This window comes from Prinia subflava, chromosome 4 (genome assembly GCF_021018805.1).
Source record: "Prinia subflava isolate CZ2003 ecotype Zambia chromosome 4, Cam_Psub_1.2, whole genome shotgun sequence".
NCBI classification, from domain to species: domain Eukaryota; kingdom Metazoa; phylum Chordata; class Aves; order Passeriformes; family Cisticolidae; genus Prinia; species Prinia subflava.
This window is the reverse complement of record NC_086250.1, coordinates 21,863,230-21,882,353: the sequence shown is the minus strand read 5'-3', so window position 1 is coordinate 21,882,353 and position 19,124 is coordinate 21,863,230. Positions and strand designations below refer to the sequence as shown.

The window sequence follows — 19,124 nt, the reverse complement described above, 5'->3', positions numbered from 1 at the left end:
TTAGTGAGGGGACAGAGCAGGGACATAGTGGCAATCAGCCATCCTTTCCCCACTGGGTGAGCGGACGGCTGTTCCTGGGAGATTAAATATAGCCACTATCATCATCTTGCCTGTAGGATTTAGATGATGTTTTTCCCTTATTTTTTAAAAACATGGGTGCGGCCACCTGATGCCCACCAGCATGCCATGCTGGGCTAGAGGGGACCCAAACCTCCCAGTGCTTTAGTATAGCATTAAAATACACAGTGAGCACCTCTCAGTAACCTCTGTGTGCCCTGGGTGTCCAGCGCCATGAAAACCACCAGCCAGGGACACACAGAAGTATGCATCAATAAAACATCAATATAGATACATAAATACAAATATAAATACAGAAATTGAAATAATAGAAATAGTAGAAATTGAGATAATAGAAATAAAATCATAGAATCATAGGATTGTTTGGTTTGGAAGGGAACTTAAAGATCATCTAGTTCCAATTTCCCTCTCATAGGCAAGGACACCTTCCACTAGACTAGCTTGCTCAGAGCCCCATCAAGCCTGGCCTAAAACATTTTCAGGGACAAGGCATCCACAACTTCCCTGGGCAACCTGTTCCAGTGCCTCATCACACTCACATTAAAGAATTTCTTCCTAATATCTAATCTAAACTTTCCCTCTTTCAGTTTAGAGCCATTCTGCCTTGTCCCGTCACTATATTTAAATAGAAACAGAAATCTTTGGTAGCTGCTCCTGTATTATGTGAATACCCGGCCTGGGAGAAGACACTCAGGAACCCTTCCACACAGATGGAAGGGCCAAGTGCATCTCCTTGAGCCTTCTTCCCTGATGGAGTTTCTTCACATCCTCTAATCCATTTGGGGAATGGGAAAGGTTCTCAGCACTGCAAACCTTTTGCTTTAATTATGTGCAAACTGCTTCTAATTGTGGAGAGGAATAACCACGCTCCTGCCTCCCTTGGGGTTTGCTTTTGTTTAAGACCTAATAAATAAATGGCTTTCCATCCCACAGGAAGCACATGGGCAGGGAGCGCTGGTGGCCTCTGTAGAATACTTTGACCAGCTGGAGGACCTCTCATCTTTCCTATCTGGGAATGAACCGCCGGTGCTGCCTGCACGTAGGCAAACCCAGGCATACAGATAAGGCACCATCTGCTTTTATTTGCATCCAAGTTCATAATCGTCATGAGGGACTTGCCATACGCCAGGCTCTGAGGAGACTCGAGGAGGTTTAGGTGAGGTTTAGTAATTGGCCCCCAGGGTTGGCACAGCACCACAGGCTGCCTGCAGAGCCTCCAGCCCTAAAACCCAGGCAGCAATTATCAATCCAGTGCAGTGATGGGGAGGCAAAGGCAGTGGGGGGAAAAGGTGGCAGGGAGGGACATGGCAGATGCTTTACCTAACTTTAGCCACCTTAGGGGTCTAATCTGTACTGTTCACCTGGGCAGCTCCTGCAGCTGATCCTGGCTGCTCATCTTCCTCGGGCCGGTTCTGCTGCTGGCAAACAAACACGCTCCTCCCTGTGCATGGGGGTTCTGGCGCTTTAACACAAACTAGATCCCCAATTTTTCTCCAGTCAAACTAAGGGGAAGATCCCGTACCTCCAAGCAACTCACTGGAGGGAATGCACACAGGTGGTCACAGCTCATCAGGCTGTTACCAGCTTTGAATATGGGGGGTAACCTGGTCAAGGCAAACCCCCATGCATCCCACTTGATATTGGAATGCACCCCTTGAACCTTGCACTGTTTTGACAATGCATCTTTAACATGAACTGGTCAGGACTGAGAGGATGAGAGAATTTTCCAGCTCCTGGCAGGATGTCAGGCCTGGAGGTGGAAGGCAGGTGCTGCCAAGCAATGCAAACCCTCCTGCTCCTGGGAAGTGGGTCCAGCACTTCTGCCACCCCACTGTAGGCAGCACAGGGGACTCATCCAGAAGAAAGAGTTATTCACATGTGGACACATGCCACCATGGCCATCTTGGATTCATGCCTGTATTTTTGGCCACAGGAACCTGCTGCCATGCCCACGAAGGGGTGGGTTACCCACTGCATCCACTTTTCTCCTCAGGAATTGCTACCCAACCACTCCTAGCCTCCTGAGCCTCCCCTTTCTGGCATTATTCTGCAGAGATTGGGAAATCCCACATCTCCAACAAATCCCAGAGGACAGAGCCTGGCAGAAGAATCCTCTCTGTAATCCTGTTTACCTTCTCCTCCCTGCCTGCCCTGAGTTCAACCAGACCCCATGAGGATTTACACATTTCCAGCTGCAGATTTCGTCTTAAATGGTCAAACCATACTCACTGTGGATATGTTACAGATTCTTCGGGTAACAGCCCCTGCCTTGTAGGGGCAGGACAGCTGTTCATAGGCCTTTGAGAACACCAGGGCACTTCTGGCAATTAATGTCAAAGATAACATTTCATTTTACCCAGTTTCCATTTCAGAGAGACTCAAAATCCCCAGCAGTGGGACTTGGCCTTGGTGGTACTCGGATCCAAGTGTTTGTGTACTTTTTTAAGAGCAAACCAGGGAAACTAGCTGAAGTTCCAGCTCATCAGAGTTTCAGCTCTGTGTCCCTGGTGTGCCATGCAGTGTGGTCAGCCTGGCCATTGCTGACAGGGGCAGAGCAGGTTTGAAGGATACAAATAAATGGCAAAGGGGCATTGCTCCTGACTGCTGGACTGATTACCACTGTTTTAAAAGCTTTATGGGATTTTTTTAAGGGCAAGCTCCTTGTGTGAGCTGGGGTGCTGGCTCCCATACAACCACGATACTGTACAGCTGTGGGTTTTCCCTGTGCTTGAGGCTGGGATGTTTCTCACAGCCACAATCCGTCTGCAAGCAGCATATGGGGTGCAACCATCACTTTGGGATGTTTTTTGGGCTCTGCCAGCCATCACGCCTGTCACCTGCAGGCATTTTGGTCATCTGCCCTCCTGGCCACTCTTCCTCTACCCAGCTCCTCTGCTCCCAGGAGATAAGGATGTGGAGACGATGGGGTGACATTATCATCCTGACGCAGGCGAGACAGGGTCTGCCTGATTAACGCCACGCCAGTTTTGGAGGAGGCGTCCCCCATCACCTCGGGATGAGGGGATGATCCTACCCTGCCAGGGGCTGATCTGCAGCCACAGAGCCTCAAGGAGGGGCAGCTCCACCACATGTCAGGAGCACACACATTTCTCCTGTGCTTACGCCACACATTTATCAGGCTGAGCAGCCCTCGTCTAAAAGGCAGAAAAAAACAACACTCCACTCCAACAAACCAACCCAAACACAAGATAACAAACTTCGGGAAAGGGACAGGTGAGCAGGGTGCTGAGAACTGTGTAAAGAGCAGTGTGCAGTTCACGCCTTGCTTACCCTCTGCTTTCCCCCAGTGGCCCACTTTCGGGAGTTTCATCCCCCAGGAGTAGGTACAACTATGCAGACTGTTGTTTGAGTGGTTATTTTTTCTAAAAAACACATATGGCCTGCAACATTGTGCCCTGAACCCTTTTTTCCCCTCCTCTTTTGGCTCCTATAAATTCCCATGGCAAGACCAAGCACTGCAGCCTGAAAACAGCTGCCCTGAGCTATTCTTTCAACTCCTGCCATCCCAGCCCCCCAAATGCCAAATGCTTGCCCCATTCCAAACTTGATGGTAACAGCCATGGCCTGCTGGGAGGCAGAGGGAAAAGCCTGGACCTTGGGAAGCACAGGGACAGAAGGGTTTCTAAGCCAGAGGCAGGAGGCCAAAAACCATCAACAGCAAGCCCTGGTGCTTGACAGGTGTAATAGGGAGCTGAGTTCATTGCTTGGACTCTTGCACCATCTACTGGGTTGCCCAAGGGCCTTGTGCACATGACTAAATTCTGCAACCTAATTTTACCAGTATTTGTGACTAACAAAGTGATCTGCCTTACCTAGGGAAAGTAGTCCCTGCAGCCCTTCCCAAGAGAAAGGCAGACCTGCACCCCCTTGTCCTAGGGGATGCCAATACCAGGGCAAGGTGATCACATCCCAAGCAAAAGAGTGCCACCTGAATACCCCTCATTTCAGCTGCCACCACATTCTTACACCCTGTTTCCATTCCCAGGTTTCACAGTACTCCAGTCTCTCCACCAACACATCTGTCACCTCCATCCCAGTATCCTCCTAGACTCCTTTGTCTTTCCTTCTTCAGATGCTGCCTCCAGCCTCAGCATGTGACTACAATTAGATCTCTTCCATAATTGCCAGCATTTTCTCTGTAGATCAGCTCCTATTTATATTAGGATGGGGCTGAATGAGTAGTAGTCACCTCCAAGTCCTCCATCCTAACAAAAAAGCAACATGTTTCAACAAAAAAACAGAAAAACAAAAACATTTAAGATTTCTGTCATCTCCCCAGGATCTATGTATACTGTTTACTCTTCCAGCAATTTTCAATGCCATGTGCCCTTACAATACTGGATTTACTAATGCAGCCCAGCCTCAGCTGGGCCTCAGCCTCCTCCATGAGGCTCAGGGTCCATGTGGAATTTTGGGAGCAGTGCGGTGAAGCAGGTTATTTTCCCCCTCAAACCCAAAGGTGGGGCAAACTGCTGGATAACAGCACTGCAAGGCTCCTCTTACTCTCTGGCCAGGAGTGCTCCTGCTGCTTTCCCTCACCAAATCCTGAAGAAAGGAAGCAACTGGTCAGTATATATCAAAACCTCAAAAAATGACACACACACACCCCTCCACATATGCTCACACACACACCCCCCCCTCTCCACTGGATTAGGGCCACATGGCAAGCCTTCTCCTCAAGGAACACATTTCTCTCAGCGAAAGGGGAAGATTTTATTAAGTTAAAAGTTGAAGGGCACAGCGGAGCAGCAGCAGCTGTCACCTTGGGGAGATTGGCTTGGGCAGGTACAGTAGCAGCCTCACAGCTCCTCTTCCCCAGAAAGAAGAAGCCCCGTGGCTCTGGGCTTCTGCCAATTCAGGTTCTTGCAGGAGCCAAAAGGGCGGTCACGGAGAGGGAGCTCGATCATGCAGACTCTTGCCAAGGTGTCCTCTTTCAACCATCTCAGGCAAGCATATCTGTGGCAGATTACCCTGGTGTCTCCCTCCTATGGCTTGTGTATCTTCTCTGCAGGTCCCTGGGGATGCCATGGGGAGGGGTAGCACAGTCCTTGCTGTACATCCCAGGGGGACCGTGGAGACATTTGGAAGAGAGGGAGTATGGGCCAAAGGTGGCTGTGTGTGGCCAGGAGAAATGGGGCTAGGAAAGGGGAAAAATCCAGGTTCTCCTTTTCAGGTTAGAAAAATGCTGGTGATGTAGGTAAAGTTTTCCTCCTCCTCTTCCCCTCCTTTCCATGGGGAAGAAAGTTCCTCTATAAAATATAATTTTCACATATAAAATCCTGAAGAAGGTGTATGTAAGGAGCCAGTCCAAACAATGTGCTCAGGTATGCAGGCAAAAAGACTTCATCAAAAAAGCTTTGGGAGGGGAGTGAGGAGGTCGGGGATGTGTGGGATTCCTCGCCAAGGTGGTAACGGATAGGGATTCAACCTGCCTCTCCCCACAAGTGAGGAATGGAGCAAATATAAATCAAGAACAGATTACAAATGTAGAGCAGACCTAGAGAGAGACAAAACCAGAAATGGTTTAGAAACATTCCAGTGAGCACAGAAATGCCATCCCTTCAGCTCCCTGGGGAGATGGCTGTCTGGTGCCCTGCTACAGATCCACTCATTCAGCACCCATCAGCAAGCGCTGGTGGAGCAGGGGGAGCCCAGTCCAAGCACGAGACAGAAGCACTCTGGACAACAGGATACCCTTGCTCCTGTCACCCTGTTCCCCCCATCTGTGGCAGAGATGCCTGCAGGTGAGCATGGGAGAAGGGCTAGGTCTAGTCAGGCCTGCTTTGATGAAGACCTAAAATTACCGTGCTATGATAGGGAAACCACTTCAAAGGTGAAGGGAACAGAAACACTGCCTACACAGGGACCGTGTAACTACCCACACTGGCACCCAAGCCACAGGGCAAAAGTCAGCTTCTGCCTGGCTCCCTCAGCAGCCTGGCTGAGCAGCAATTGGTGCTGGCTGCAACAAGAGCACCATGAAAAGCGGGCTGGGGCCCTCGAGAGAACATCAGGGACAACAGGAGGGCCAGCAGTGCAGGCCAAGAGGATACAAGAAGCAGAGAAGGATGAGTTTAGGCCTAAAGTTTCAAAACTTGGAAAAAAAGTGGAGCAGGAGAAACTGGCAGTTTCCACGCCCCTGCAGCAGCCAGTCTCAGCCACCTGCACCCGCGGGACATCCCAGCATGCCCAGGCTCACCGTTACTTGCTGTTGCACAGTGACTCCTTCTCCTGCAGAGCCGCCATGGCCAGGCGCAGGTGCTCCTTCAGCTGCTCGATCTCTCGCTCTGAGCGCACCTTAATGTGATTCAGCTCTGCATAGACATCTTGGTATTTCCCTGAGGCAAACCTCTTGTCCTGCCGGGGGAGGGAGAGGGGTCAGGCAGGTTGCAGGGCTGATTTTAGGGAGAGTGGCAGCAAGGTGAGTCCAGCAGAAGATTCAGTAGCTGACGAGGGGAGAGCTAGCCCTGGGTTTGAAGCCCACTCCAATCTGGGCCAGGCAGAAACCATTCTGCTCCTCAGAAGAGGAGCATGGAGGTATCACTGCAAACACCAGGCCAGGGAAGAAGACACTGGTCCCACAAGAGCAGGGATCTGCAGCATCAGGTTGAGGAGGTAATGTGGGCTTTACCATGGCTTGTATGCATGTGGGGCATCCATACAGGAAACATAACCCCACCAGGAATGCAGGCCACTGAGAGAGCCGGGTGCAGTTGCTTATATGGCCAAAAGCTTATGTGAGTAAGTTATAAACTCCTGGAGCATCACTGAATTCCAAAGCCTCTTTCAGGTTCCCCTTTGGCAGAGGCCTTTGAAAATTCCTCTGAAGGAGCTGCTGCCCGTGTAGGAAGCAGCACACCCAGAAGTGGTGCCCAAGATAACACATCCACTCAGAGGGGACAGCTAGCAGAAGCAGAATGCCAGACAGCCTTCATCCAGGTTTCCCCCTTGCAGAAGGTGGCCTCCTATCTTGTCCATGCTTATGTGTGCATACATCTGTATATAACTAGACTTAGCAGCTAAGTCTCTGTGTCTCTTCCCTTGTACAAGATCAGTCTATGCCAGTCCGTGCTGTTGGAGCTGCTGTGTGCTCTGCAGTCAGCAAGGACAAGCAGCACAGGCAACACGAGGGTTTGTCTCGAGCATCCAGTCAAACCCAGCCAAACCCTGCTGCTTCCCTCCCTTCCCTTCCCTCTCCTGCTCTTTCCCAATTGCCCCCAGAAAACACTGACCTTTTGCATCATCTGCAGCTCCTCCCGGAGGCACTGCACCTCCTTCTTTACATACTGGAGCTCATTCTCCTTCACCCGCAGCAGCACCTGGGCCAGAGAAAGGGGAGAGGAACCAGGGGTGACTCAAGAGCCACCGCCTGGGAAAGGCCAGCAGGCTCTGACGCAAGTGCGGCAGTGGAAAAGGAAGGAAGGGCCAGAAGGGCTGGGGCAGGAAACGGCACAAGCAGCCTGAGAGAGCAGCGGAGGGGAGGCTTTCGTTCTGCTTCCTGCACCATTCGTCAACCCCCTCCCACTTGCTCCAAGCCAAAGCCATCAAGAGAAGAAGAGCCCTGGGACAGGCAGGGATGGGGGCAGTGGGGCAGCCAGGGGGACCCCCGTACCTCCAGCTCGCAGGAACTGCGCTCATTGTTGTGCGAAGCGCGGTCCCCAGAGCCCCGTGATGAAATAAAGCTCCGCAGTTTCCCGATTTCATCTGAGAGGCGGGTCTGCAGCTCCTGCAGGCAAAGCAAAAAGATGTCAGACTAGCCATGGCACAGATCTCCTACTGTCCTGACCATTCCATCCTCATGACAGCCCTTATTCAGCTGAGGGACCATTCAGCTGAGGGACCATGTTGTAACCCCCCCCATCCATAGGCAATGGCAGCATCTACATCCAACAGAATATGCTCACCACATTTAACACCACAGTTAAGACAGCCTCTAACTCTTTAACCTTTTTCTTTCTGGTGATAAAATCTCAGAAGGGAAGAAATAAGAACAAATAGGGGAATTTTAACAGAGGGGCTGTGCTGTTGAGAGAGGAACATGCTCCAGTGCTCCTCTCTGCTGGTAGGAAAGCCCTTCTCTTGCCTGATTTTTCTGGAGGAGGTCCTTCCCCTCTTGCTGACAGCGCTCCAGTATCTGCTCCCGCTCTTCTGCCTTCTGGGTGAGCTCCCCGATTTCCAGGCACTTTTGGGAATACTGCTCAGAAAGCACCTGCAGTTCCCGCTTCAGTGACTCCATGTCCAACCTGCCAAAGAGGCACCAGCTCATCGCTGCCCCAAAGCCCTTGTCAGCTCCTAGCACCTGGCATTGCCTTCCCCCGCCATCCCATGGCCAGCCTCTGCCCACATCAGTCATTAGCACAAGACAACATTCCCTGTGAACACAAGCTTCAGTTTCCACACTCCTGCACATGAGTGTGGTGCTTCTTGGAGCTCCAAGACATGTAGACAAAATTGAGGAGTTTTCCATAAAGAAAACAGAGGGGAAATAGCTATAGGTATGAGGGAGGTGCTATAGGGAAAAAAGCAGGGGGCAAACCTCCCTTCCCTACAGCTGCAGCAGCCCTGGGAGCCACTACTGGGCATTCAGCAGCCCTGAGGAGCGAGCTAGGGAAGTGGCAAGAGGAAAAGCTCAGGGCTAGAGCTGCAGGTGGGGTGTGGTGACAGTGGCACAAGGTGGCGTCATCGGACAAGGGGAGTGAGAGAGACGCTTTCTTACTGGTGCTGCTTCTGGAGGGCTTCTGGGAGCATGCTGCATTGCTGGAAGCTCCGTGTCCTGCCCAGCTCCTTATTCATTTCCTCTCGGTGGGCTTTCTTCAGTGCCTCAATGGCTACAGAGGGAGACAATAAGAAATGGGGAATCAGGCTGTGCCAGTGTCATGAAAAACACACTGGAGAACTGGCTAAGCTCTCACAACTGCAGCTTCCCAGATCTGACTCTGCAGATTCCCCCTTTCCCTTCTTCCCTCAGGGTATGCCCCACCGTCTCCACACTCCAGGATCATCGTGCTGACAACGGGACTAACACAGAGCACTGTGGAAGCACTCTACTACTTCTGCCTTGCCCCCCTACAAGAAAATGCTAGTCCCCTCACACCCATACACAGAGGTATGACCCCATTTTCTTCAGTATCTTTACCACCCCATCTCCACCAGTGCCACAGGAGTGAGAAGCATCAAAGCTCACACTCCAGGGAGCACCAGCCTCAAACCAGTACAGTCAACAGTGTGGCTCCAAATGACTGGGATGATTGGCTTCTGGCAAGAGACATTGGGGAGAGGCAGGAGGGACCTAGCTGAGCAGGAGCACAGCTTGGTGTTTGCTCCTACCTGCTGCCGTTGCTGCTGCCTCCTCTGCCAGGAGCCGCTCCTTCTCCTGCCGCAGCCGCTCCAGCTCCCGCTTGTGGTGCCTCTGCAGCTCCTCCATCACTTGCTGGTGAGATGACTCCATCTCAGCCAGGCTGCGTTCACAGGCCTCCTGTTATCAGGAGGAAAGGAGGTGTGAGAGACCAGGAGGGAAGAGGGAAGGGCTTGGGCCAGGACAGGCACCTGACTGCAAGTTCAGGGACATTTTGAAAGAAGTGAGACTACTTCCCAGGAGGGCCTTTTCCTTCTGAAAGTGAGGTGGCACTTTAATCACTGAACACAACTATTTGACAGGGAGACACATCTTGCAACCTGCCCTTTGTGCTTTACAGAGGAATAACATTCCTCTAGCTCTTAAAATGAAAGCAGCAAGCAGGAACGTCCCTCGTGGTCCAAGAGCTGGGAATAACATGCCTGACACCACAGACCCAACCCTACACCAGGCTGCACTGCCTGGCTGGAAGAGATCAACAATGGGAACTGCATCTCAGTATCTGCCTTTTAAATGAAGCAGCGTACCCTGGAATCAATGAAAACTGAGCCTCCTCTCCTGAAAAGTGACACGCTGCACTATCCTGTGACATGATGGAGGCTTCCAAAGAGCCCTCGCCACAGCCTAATGGTTAGGGATCCTCCTCACACAGCTCTTCCTCCTTTTTGATGGCTCTGAGACCAAGGGGATGGTTCTTTCTGTGCTGAGTGCTATGGTCAACTCGAGTTATAGCAAAGCAAAGAGGTTCCCACCTTGGCGCCTTGGAGCCTTTGCTCCCCCTCTAGATGTTGGCAGCACCTCCCTGAGCCTCTCAGGAAGGATTTGTTCACCAAGGAACTGTGCCACTATGATTAATAGCCTGGGCCTCAAAGACATCAGCAGAGAGCTAGGAAGTCATCACATCCCCCAACAACTCCTTGCCATCCCCACTAAGGACTAAGGCTCATACAAAACACACTGGAACATGTTGTATGAATGCAAACCCTTTCTGGCTACTCCTCTCTACTGTGATGAGGGAAGCTGGGAAGCTTCACAGAACAACAGAGGAAAAGGTGAGGAATCAATTTGATGATCTATCCACGGACCAGTGGCAACCCTTGGCAGACAGAGAGAGCAAATCCTTTTTTGAAAGCCCTAGTTTGGCCTCAGGTGTGAAATGTTGGCTTTTTGAACCAAGTTATTAGGAAGGTAAGGAAGTTCCGCCCCACTGCTTTTGCTTTTATTTTTTTTTTTTTACATAAAGAGGCCTGTAAGCTGTAAATATTAAATCATGGTAACATAGAGACTGGCTGGGTGCTACAGAACTTGTGGGTTTCTTTATCTGTGCTAGGTACAGCCAACCCTGTGGAACAGACTTCACCAGCCCCAGTTTCCTGCCCTGCCAACCCCCTCTGCCCCAACATCTTCCAGCATGTAAGGCCCATACTGAAAACCCCACTGTATGGTCGAACGGCAGCCTCCACACAGGAAATCCCTGCGGCCGTGACCCTGCTTGCTTTGGATGAGTCCATGAGAGGGGAAAATAAATAAACAAAGAGAAGTGAGAGGATGAAGCATGAGCAAATTCTGCTTTGCTGGCTCTTCCACGTGCTGTCCCAGCAAATGAATGGGCTGTGCTGTCAAAGTGACCTTCAAGGGTTGGGCTGTCCCCAGGGACTGACTGACTGCTTTTAACAAGACACACGGGAGCCCCAGTTAGCAAGAACCACATGTGGTGAGCAGCAACCACCAGGGAAGGACCAGAGGCTCAGCAGGAAGCTGGTGATCCACTCCTAGGCTGGGGGATGGCTCACCCCCACGGCCCAGGATAGCATTGTGCCCACATGCAAAGCAGAACACAGATCCTGCACCTCTTCCCCAAATGATCCTTCTCTCCCTTTCTACCCTGGCCCCCTTAAGGCCAGGCAACATACACCAGCCTTTATGTAATTAATATTGATTACAATTGGGTCCAGTTAGGGTCACCATGGCAACCCAATGATTAGCGATACCTGCTCGGCAATAAGCTTTGTGCCAGCATTTCCCAGTTTGATACTGGGAGGACCCCCCCAAGCCCTGGGTCCCACACCCTACTCACCTGTGAGATGTACCCTCGGGGCACATGGCTGTCCCCCTGGGATTTTGCTGCCTCCCGAAGGCTCTCATTTCTGGCCCGGCAGGACTCCAGCTGTGCCCGCAGTGACTGGATCTGTGCCAGGGAGGACAGAGAAAGATGTTCAGCCAAAGGCGGAAAACTGCCATGGCCTGAACAACATGCCTCATCCAAACCCTGTCCTCTCTGGTGGGGAGGACAACACACGGCCAATTGAGGCCTCTGCTTCCCCAGCAGCCTGCCAAGAGATCAAATCAGCCCCAGCCTCATTAGTGCCAGTATGGAAAGGAGGAGACATCCCAGCTTTTAGAGGTGGATCCATGCTGGAGAAACTCACCACTGCATGGCTCCTTTCAAAGGCTGGCAGGTGAAATGCTTGCAGGCTTGGGGATGGCCAGAGAAGAAAGGCTGTGAATGTACTCACAGGAAACACAGATTCCACACAAGTAGTGCCACCAAATAAATTATCCTGGACCAAAACATGCTCTGGGGAACCTCTGCAGGTGTATGAGAGCTGGCCTCTAGCCTTATATTACCAGGTTCCAAAAGCTTCCATGCACTCAAGGAGTCAGAAAGAACGAACATCTCTCTGCACCTCTGCCTTGCTCTTCTGCAGAGCCTCCTGTAGCCAAGTACCACATTAAGAGGCCACCAGTATCAGAGAGGAGGTTTCCGAGAGGAGGGATGCTCTTACCTCCTTTTTCAGTGCCTCATTGGTGTCTCCCTGCCCGCCCTTGCTCTGGTTCAACAGTGTTGTCAAAGGCACCCGGTGCAAGTCCTTCAAGGGCAGGCGCTCCAGCTCCAGCCATTTCTTCTCTATCTCCTCATTCAGACGGATCCGTTGGTCCTCCGAAAGTGGAGGTGTGGGGAAGTCCTGCTCCCCGGCCTTGCAGGAAGGGTCTCCTGCTGGGCCATCGCTGTCCAGGACCCTGCCATTGGGGGACTCGAACCATTTCCGCCTCTCCTCTGAACGGACGGCCAGATCCCGCTCCAGCTCCTCATACTTGGGAGCCCGGTCAGAGATCCTCAGGCTCCCTTTCGTCCTCTGCAGGGACCCCTGATTTCCAGGGTCTTGTGGCAAGGGAGACAGCTCCACATAGTCAAAGGCATGGCGCTGCCCATCTGCCTTCCAGTGACTGCCCTTTGAGTTCCCCTCTGAGCCTGAGCCCGGCCGCTGCTGCTCCTCCGCCTGGAGTGAGCCTTTCTGGGGAACACAGTTACGGAAGTTCTCCTTGTCACAGTCAGGGAGTCTGAAAGCAGAGCAGAAACTGGTGAAGAAGAGGCACTATGTGGGAAAGGATGCCAGCAGAGGCACTGCCAACGGCTCAAGGCTCAGGCCCTCACTCAGCCCAGCCTTACAAAACCCCATCCTGAGTGCAGAGAACCTGTACCATCCCATCCCTCAGGGAAATGGATTTCTCCACCAGGCAGCAAGGATCCACCCTGGTTCCAGCTATGCTGGTGGAGTAACCAGTCTAAACTTATGTGGTGAGGCAAAAAGCAGGTACAAGAAAGAGAGCCATCACATTCTCAACCCCTGTTGCTGGCTAGTGTAACCAAACCACTTTCAGAAGGAGCAGAGGGCAGGGCTGATCTGGGAGTGGTGAAATTTCCAGAGGGGCCTTCCTTGCCCTTGCTAGCCGGGGTAGAGGGACAGCAAGGGAGAAGAGGACAAGCAGCACTAAGCAGCTCTTACTTGGTGACATCTGGAGCACTGACTGGGCGCACATTCTTCCTCAGGGCCTCGATCCAATTGCGCCGGATGCCAGAGGTCATCGCTGACAGGGTGAAGACGGCATCCTTTGTCTGCAACAGGGAGGTGACAGAGGCCCTCTCAGCACCCAGTGGATGTGCAGCAGCTCCCTTTTGCTCCTTGAGACCCACAGCCACTTGCATACACCAGTGCTGGGCTGTTAGAATGGCCATCCTCTGTCACAGGCTCTTGGGAACAGGTGGAGGGGTGGGAGAGGAGAGGCAGGAGGAGTGTTTGAGGGGGATCCTTCATGAGATCGTCTCCAAGCAAAGGTAAAAGAAATCTTTTTGGCACATGTGCATTGGTGCAGTCCAGCTGTTCAGGTGCCAGGAGTCAGGTGCCAGCACTGGTGTACAGCAGCAGGGCACAGGGAAACCCAGACCATGAAGTGTCCATCCCTGCACACTCACAGAAATACCAATTCTCATGCTGCCTTAGCAGCCACCTCCTGCTGCTACAACAAATAGCCAGGGACAGAACTGTACTGGGACTGGATCCAGGGTACAGGTTGTCACTCATGGTCAGCCAGGTTACATTGAGATCTGTGCTCACCACTCTGCCCCTGCAGCTGTGGAAAAGTTGCCTTGGCCAACATGTCACTTAGACACTCCTGGCATTTAGCTTGGCTCCTGGATTGCCTCCAGTACAGCCTTCAGCCAGCTTTGCAAAGCCTCCTCCTCCTCCTCCTTCTTCCCTTTGCAGGCAGGCAGCCCTGATGTCCCAGAGCACTGTCACCAATGTGTCAAAAAAACAACCTTGGGCCACCGTGCTGGCACAAGATCTGTATAAATTGCCTCTCAGCATCTCGACATGGGAGGGAGCACACATTCCCACGCCGTTGGTGCTCCACTCTGTGCACGTGGTGCTGGACACTCACGTGGATCTGGAAGCCGTAGTTGCGCTGCACCGCGAACTCTGTCACATCTGTGCAGGAACGGAGGTCGATTTCTCCGTCAAGGTCATCAGCCTGCAAGCACAGCCACCCGCTAGGACATCAGTGCTCAGCCAGCTTTGAAAAAGGCCACCTCTGCCTTCATCCCACAGTTCCCTGGGAGCCAGGCTCAGCTCTTTGGGAGCCAGGCTCAGTTCCCCAGCACAGCATGGCCTCTTCTAACCTAAGGGCTGCCAGCAGCATGGATGGAGAGCATCCCAGATACCCAGCCACAGGACCAGCCCTTCTCCCTACCTCCCACCACTGACAGTGCCCCCAGACCTTGCCACCCTGCCTTCATCCTCTTCATCCCCCCTTGGCAAAGAGCAGCTTGGCACCTCTGCCATCCTTCAGGAGGACATGGTGCTGTTGCTTGTCCCTGGTCACACCAGAGCTGTGCTTCTCTACCCCCAGCCAGGAAGGAAGAAAGGGCTGGCGAAGGGCTGGCCATGCTTACCTCCTCTGCGTTCGAGTCTCGGTAATACCTCAGGCTCGAGTCAGTCAGCACGAACCAATGTTTCTTCCACTGCAGGAGCATCGGGCAGGGGGAGGGAAGGGAAAAGACAGGAGGGAAATGGATAGGCAGTTACCAGGGAAAGTGTAGGAACAAGGAGGGATGCTCTGCACTATGACCTCTCAGCCTTCTCTTCCCCCTCCTCCCTCCCAGATCCCTCTCGTGACCCTCAGCTGGGAGAGAGGCACTCGATGAAGGTGTCTCACTCCACAGACAGAGTGAGACACCTCCACCAAAAGTTTCCCACTTCCTTTCCCAGCAGGAGAGACCTCAGTAAGCAAAGAGGAAAGAAATCAGCTGGCTCACTGGGGCTCTCCAGCAGCAGGGGATAGGGGAAGAGGCAGACTCTCATCTGAGGCTTACCTCTCCCGGCTCGTCCAGGATGGACATCCACCCCTTCTTGAAATTGAGAAGATCCGGCTGGAAAACAAAACAGAGAATTACTGTCTTGGAGTGACCCACAAAAGGGCTTTCCATGCCAGGGGGTGGAATGGAAGGTGAGTCCCCTGTGGCAGAACAAAAATGGGAATAGCCTTTTAGGAAACTCATGGGGCTATGTGACCCTATGGCAAAAGAAAACTGGGCATAGCTCTCAGCAGCAGGTACTTGTTCCTGTAAGAGGAAGCAGGAGATAAGGGAAGAGGCTTAAAAAAGGTAAAGGAAAATATGCAGCAAAGAGGTTTCCACAAGATGCCTCAGAGGTATTTATTCAGAGAGGTGGAGGCAGGGACAAGGAGAGCGGGCAGAAGAGAGTGCTCTACCACCACCAGTGGTCCTCCTCAGACATGGAGGCAAAGCCACAAAGAACCAGACAGGCCTTGTCTCAGCTCTGGCCATCCATGCCCCAGAGCTATGTCCCTCTGGTAAGTTCACCACCAATCATTTATTAAAAACATAGTAGCTCAGCTCTCACCAAAAACCTAGAGGAGGCAATTCAACAGCTGTGAAAACACACTGACTTTAAACAACGTGCAGCAGGGTAGAAATGAAGTCAGTGCTTGATCCTCTCCTCTCTCCCTCCAAGGTTCAACACTCTCTGAGATTCTGAGGGTTTTTCTCTTACCCAGCTCTTTCTGCTCCCTCCCACTACAGAGCCTGCCCTCTGCCCAGCCACAGCTACAGAAGATAAGGATGAAGAGAATTTCACCCAGATTATCCTGTGCCACAAATTAGTTTCCACACATTCTCTGCCTCCTCCTAACCTCATGTTGCCGGTGCAGCATCCCAACCAGTTTATCTTCTTCCCAAGGTGGAGCACCAGAGAGCTGACTCAGGGGAACCTTTCTCCCTAGCTTTGTCCTCAGCCAAACAGGCTTGAGCTGGTCCCTCCTCCCACCCCTGCTGGCTCCCAAGAAGTTGCACCATCCAAGAATTCAGTCCAATGCCTCTTCTCTCATGGAAGTCAGTTTGCCAGCTTTCTTTGGCAGCTGAACTAGGCAGGGACAGTGTTGGAGAAGTGACAGTATCAGAGGTCCAGCACCAGACCTGCCAGTCCTGTGCAAGCCACCAGCAGTCCCCATGTCACAATCACCAGCTGAGATGGAGCTGGTGAGAAGGAGATGGCTCAGCAAGCTGATGGCCACTCCATGTCCCCTGAACAAGCCCAGTGGCCAGCCACAGCTGCCTCACAAGCCCAGCTCCCTGGCTGTACAGCCAGGCCAAGCCTTTCCCTGCTTTCATCTCCCTGAGCTGCTGCTCGTGGGTTACACCCAAGGTTATGGGGCGGCAAAAGCCGAGTATGTGCCGGCCCACCCTGGTGCTCTGGCTGTTGGTTCAAGCAGCAGCAAGGAGTCCTGCCAAGGGGAGGTCACTGCCTGCTACAGCTTCAGGCCTGGCCAGGAGCATCTGGCAGTCCCGAGCTCCCTGGGAAGGGAGGGAAACAAGAGCAAAAGCATGTGGGGGGGGCTCCCAAACCTCACCTCCTGCTGAGGTAACAGGCACTGCTGGCAGCTAGGAGACAAGGGGGATTTATGCATCCCCATCAACCCAGATTTGTGGTGGCTCCACTCCTGCCCTGAGAAAGCACCCCAAAAATTAATTCTTTCTCTGTGGCAGCAGCTCCACTCTTCTTCCCGTTATTCCTTCCAGTCCCGTGACTTAAGCTCCAGCTCTGAATTCAGAGTGGTGAGAGAGAAGGAAAGGAGACAAAACATCAAAGTACAACCACCCCCACCTGGGACGCATGTGTGCTCAACAGAAGAGAGAGAGACAGGCAGGCTCCATGGAGGCAGAAAAACAATATAGGGAGAGAGTGGGGCTGTCATACAGATCAGCTGGGTCTCATCTTATTGAGAATTTACAGTCCCAAAGCATTAGGTGCCAAAATCATTAATATTAACAGAATGCATGCCACTGGATAAACTGCCATGAAGTCCTGCCAGAACTGCTGCCCCAAATGCAGTGCTGCGGCCAGAAAATCCTCCTGGAGGGCTTTTCCCAAGCAGGCAAACTGCACAGGGTTTCTGCTTTCCTTGCCAGCCCTAAACACAGAGCCGCAGCTCTACAGAATTGTCTTTGAACTATTCTTGTCATAGCGGGGTCGGTACCATAAGTTGAGGCCTCAGTTGATACACAAAGTGCTTAAAGCCACTTTTCTTCCCTTCCCCTCAACCAAATCCAGTTTCCTGGTTCAGCATAAAAAACTGAGGATATTGTCAGAGAAGCACGCGGGGTTCAAATAGAACCCCTTATCCAGAGGAAATGGCTCAGCAGTGGAAGGAAGAAACATCCCAGAAAGCCGAGCTGCTGGGAGAGATCCGGGTGCCAGAGACACAATGATGTGGCAGGATGCACCCCTGGCAAAATGCGTGGCCCTGCAGCTCGGGGCTGCAGATGCCTTGGGAGGTGGTGGCAATGATTTTGCCCAGTTGCATCCATACCCCCCGGAGTTTTATGTTCAGCCCCACAGCTGGCCAGGTAGAGGCACTGGAGGGGGTCTCAGGTAGCTGGGGACATAGGTGATATCTGGAAAGACTGGCTTGCAAGAGCAGGTTAAGGAGCAGCAGCTGCCTTACCTCTAGTTGAAGAAGGGCTACAGCGAAGGTGATAACAGTCTGTAAGTATCCGAAGAATGTAAACACCAAAGAAGGAATAGGGACAGGGTGGGAGCAAAGGAATGGCTCCTGCGTAGTACTGAGACGCCAGGATGGATAAGTGGAGGAGAAGAAAGAGGCTGTGGAAGGCTGAGAAAGCTCAGTGTCCGAGCAGGACAGTCAGGTGTGTCCTTTCTTCACCAGCCTTTGTCATCACCGTGCCTCCTGCTCTTCCCAAAAGCTTCCCAGCACTATAGGTTCTGGGGCACTGCTTCCTCTCACTTCCGGGAGATCATGCAAGGGGCTCTCAAGCCTCCCGGAAAGCACAAATGTCTTCTTCACTCCTCTAAAAAGGGAACCCGCTTCATAAGGCGTGGGTCCCAGGGTCAAAACACAAAGCAAAACCGCTCCAGCTCAGTTGGGTGAAAGCAAAATCACTCCCAGGCTGCAACACACATGCAGCTCCCGAATCTACACGTGCACTAAGAGCCAGCGGGCGACGGGCTCTCCCTTTCCCACCGCCCCCGTGCGAAAGGCCGGCGGGCACGGCCCAGCTCCATTACCCTGCTCGTGGCCGGCCGCCGCCTGTGCCAAGGAAGGTTCGCCGCAGGGCCAGGATGCTCCCTGCCCTAAACCGCATCTGTTTCCCACAGGGAGCAGGAGCTCCCCGCGCCCGGGGGGGCACCAATTTCGTATCCGACTGCGGTCATAGGTGCAGCGAGCTGGCCTGGCCTCAGCCCGGTACACGCTCACGCTTATCAGGGTGCAGTGGTGCCCACCGGGGCTGAAGCGGCCAGGGGAGTTCGGGGTGGACCCCGGCAGTGATGGAAAAGGGAGCCAAGGCAGAACCGCCACAGCCTCGAGTCCCGGGCCAGAGTCCCCCAGGGAGCGGCGGCCAGAGTCCCCCAGAGACCCCGGAGCGCAGGGACCCCTGGAGGCGGCGGCTGACAGCTGGGTTCCCCCGCCCCCTCCCAGCCCCGAGCTGTCCCCTGGCTCCGGAGGAAAGTGTCCCCGCGATCATCGCCCGCCAAGTCCCGAACCCCAAGTCCCGACTCACCGTCATGGCGGGGGCGCCGCTGCCGGCGGGGCCGGGGTCGCGGCGGGGCCGGGCGCTGGCAGCCAGGGCGGCGGGACGGCTTCAGCGCCCGGGCAGCTTCCGCGGCCCCACCATGCCCGCTCCGCCGCCCTCCCCGCGATCCCTGCGCGCCTCTTTCCTTTTATTTTTTTTTAAGAAAAAAAAAAAAAAAAAGGAAAAGGAAGACGCGGAGGGGGGAGAAAACCACCCCAAAAAACTTTTCTTTCCTCCCCCAGAACTTCCTGGGAGGACCCGGGCAGGCCAATGGCAGCC

At 53.1% G+C, this 19,124-nt stretch overlaps 1 protein-coding gene across 1 annotated transcript; it reads right to left on the bottom strand.

Annotated features, from left to right (window-relative positions):
- Positions 1-4,787: 4,787 nt before the first annotated feature.
- LOC134549841 (TRIO and F-actin-binding protein-like) lies at positions 4,788-19,124 on the bottom strand. The gene is made up of 14 exons (XM_063395860.1): positions 18,834-19,124; positions 15,108-15,164; positions 14,688-14,756; positions 14,177-14,266; positions 13,243-13,352; positions 12,241-12,796; positions 11,532-11,642; positions 9,427-9,574; positions 8,816-8,927; positions 8,183-8,342; positions 7,712-7,825; positions 7,332-7,418; positions 6,299-6,456; positions 4,788-5,596 (listed from the first exon to the last, which is right to left on the bottom strand). The coding sequence occupies exons 1-13, from the start codon at positions 18,837-18,839 to the stop codon at positions 6,301-6,303; spliced, it is 1,776 nt and encodes a 591-aa protein (XP_063251930.1). The 5' UTR covers positions 18,840-19,124; the 3' UTR covers positions 4,788-5,596; positions 6,299-6,300.

What these genes read in the sequence shown, in the direction of transcription:
- LOC134549841 (XM_063395860.1), bottom strand. An exon ending in ACTACGGCTTCCAGATCCAC is followed by an intron (nt 13,353 to 14,176) that starts GTGAGTGTCCAG and finishes TCCCTGTTGCAG; the next exon opens with ACAAAGGATGCCGTCTTCAC. An exon ending in GCAGTTCCTGCGAGCTGGAG is followed by an intron (nt 7,419 to 7,711) that starts GTACGGGGGTCC and finishes TCTCTGGCCCAG; the next exon opens with GTGCTGCTGCGGGTGAAGGA.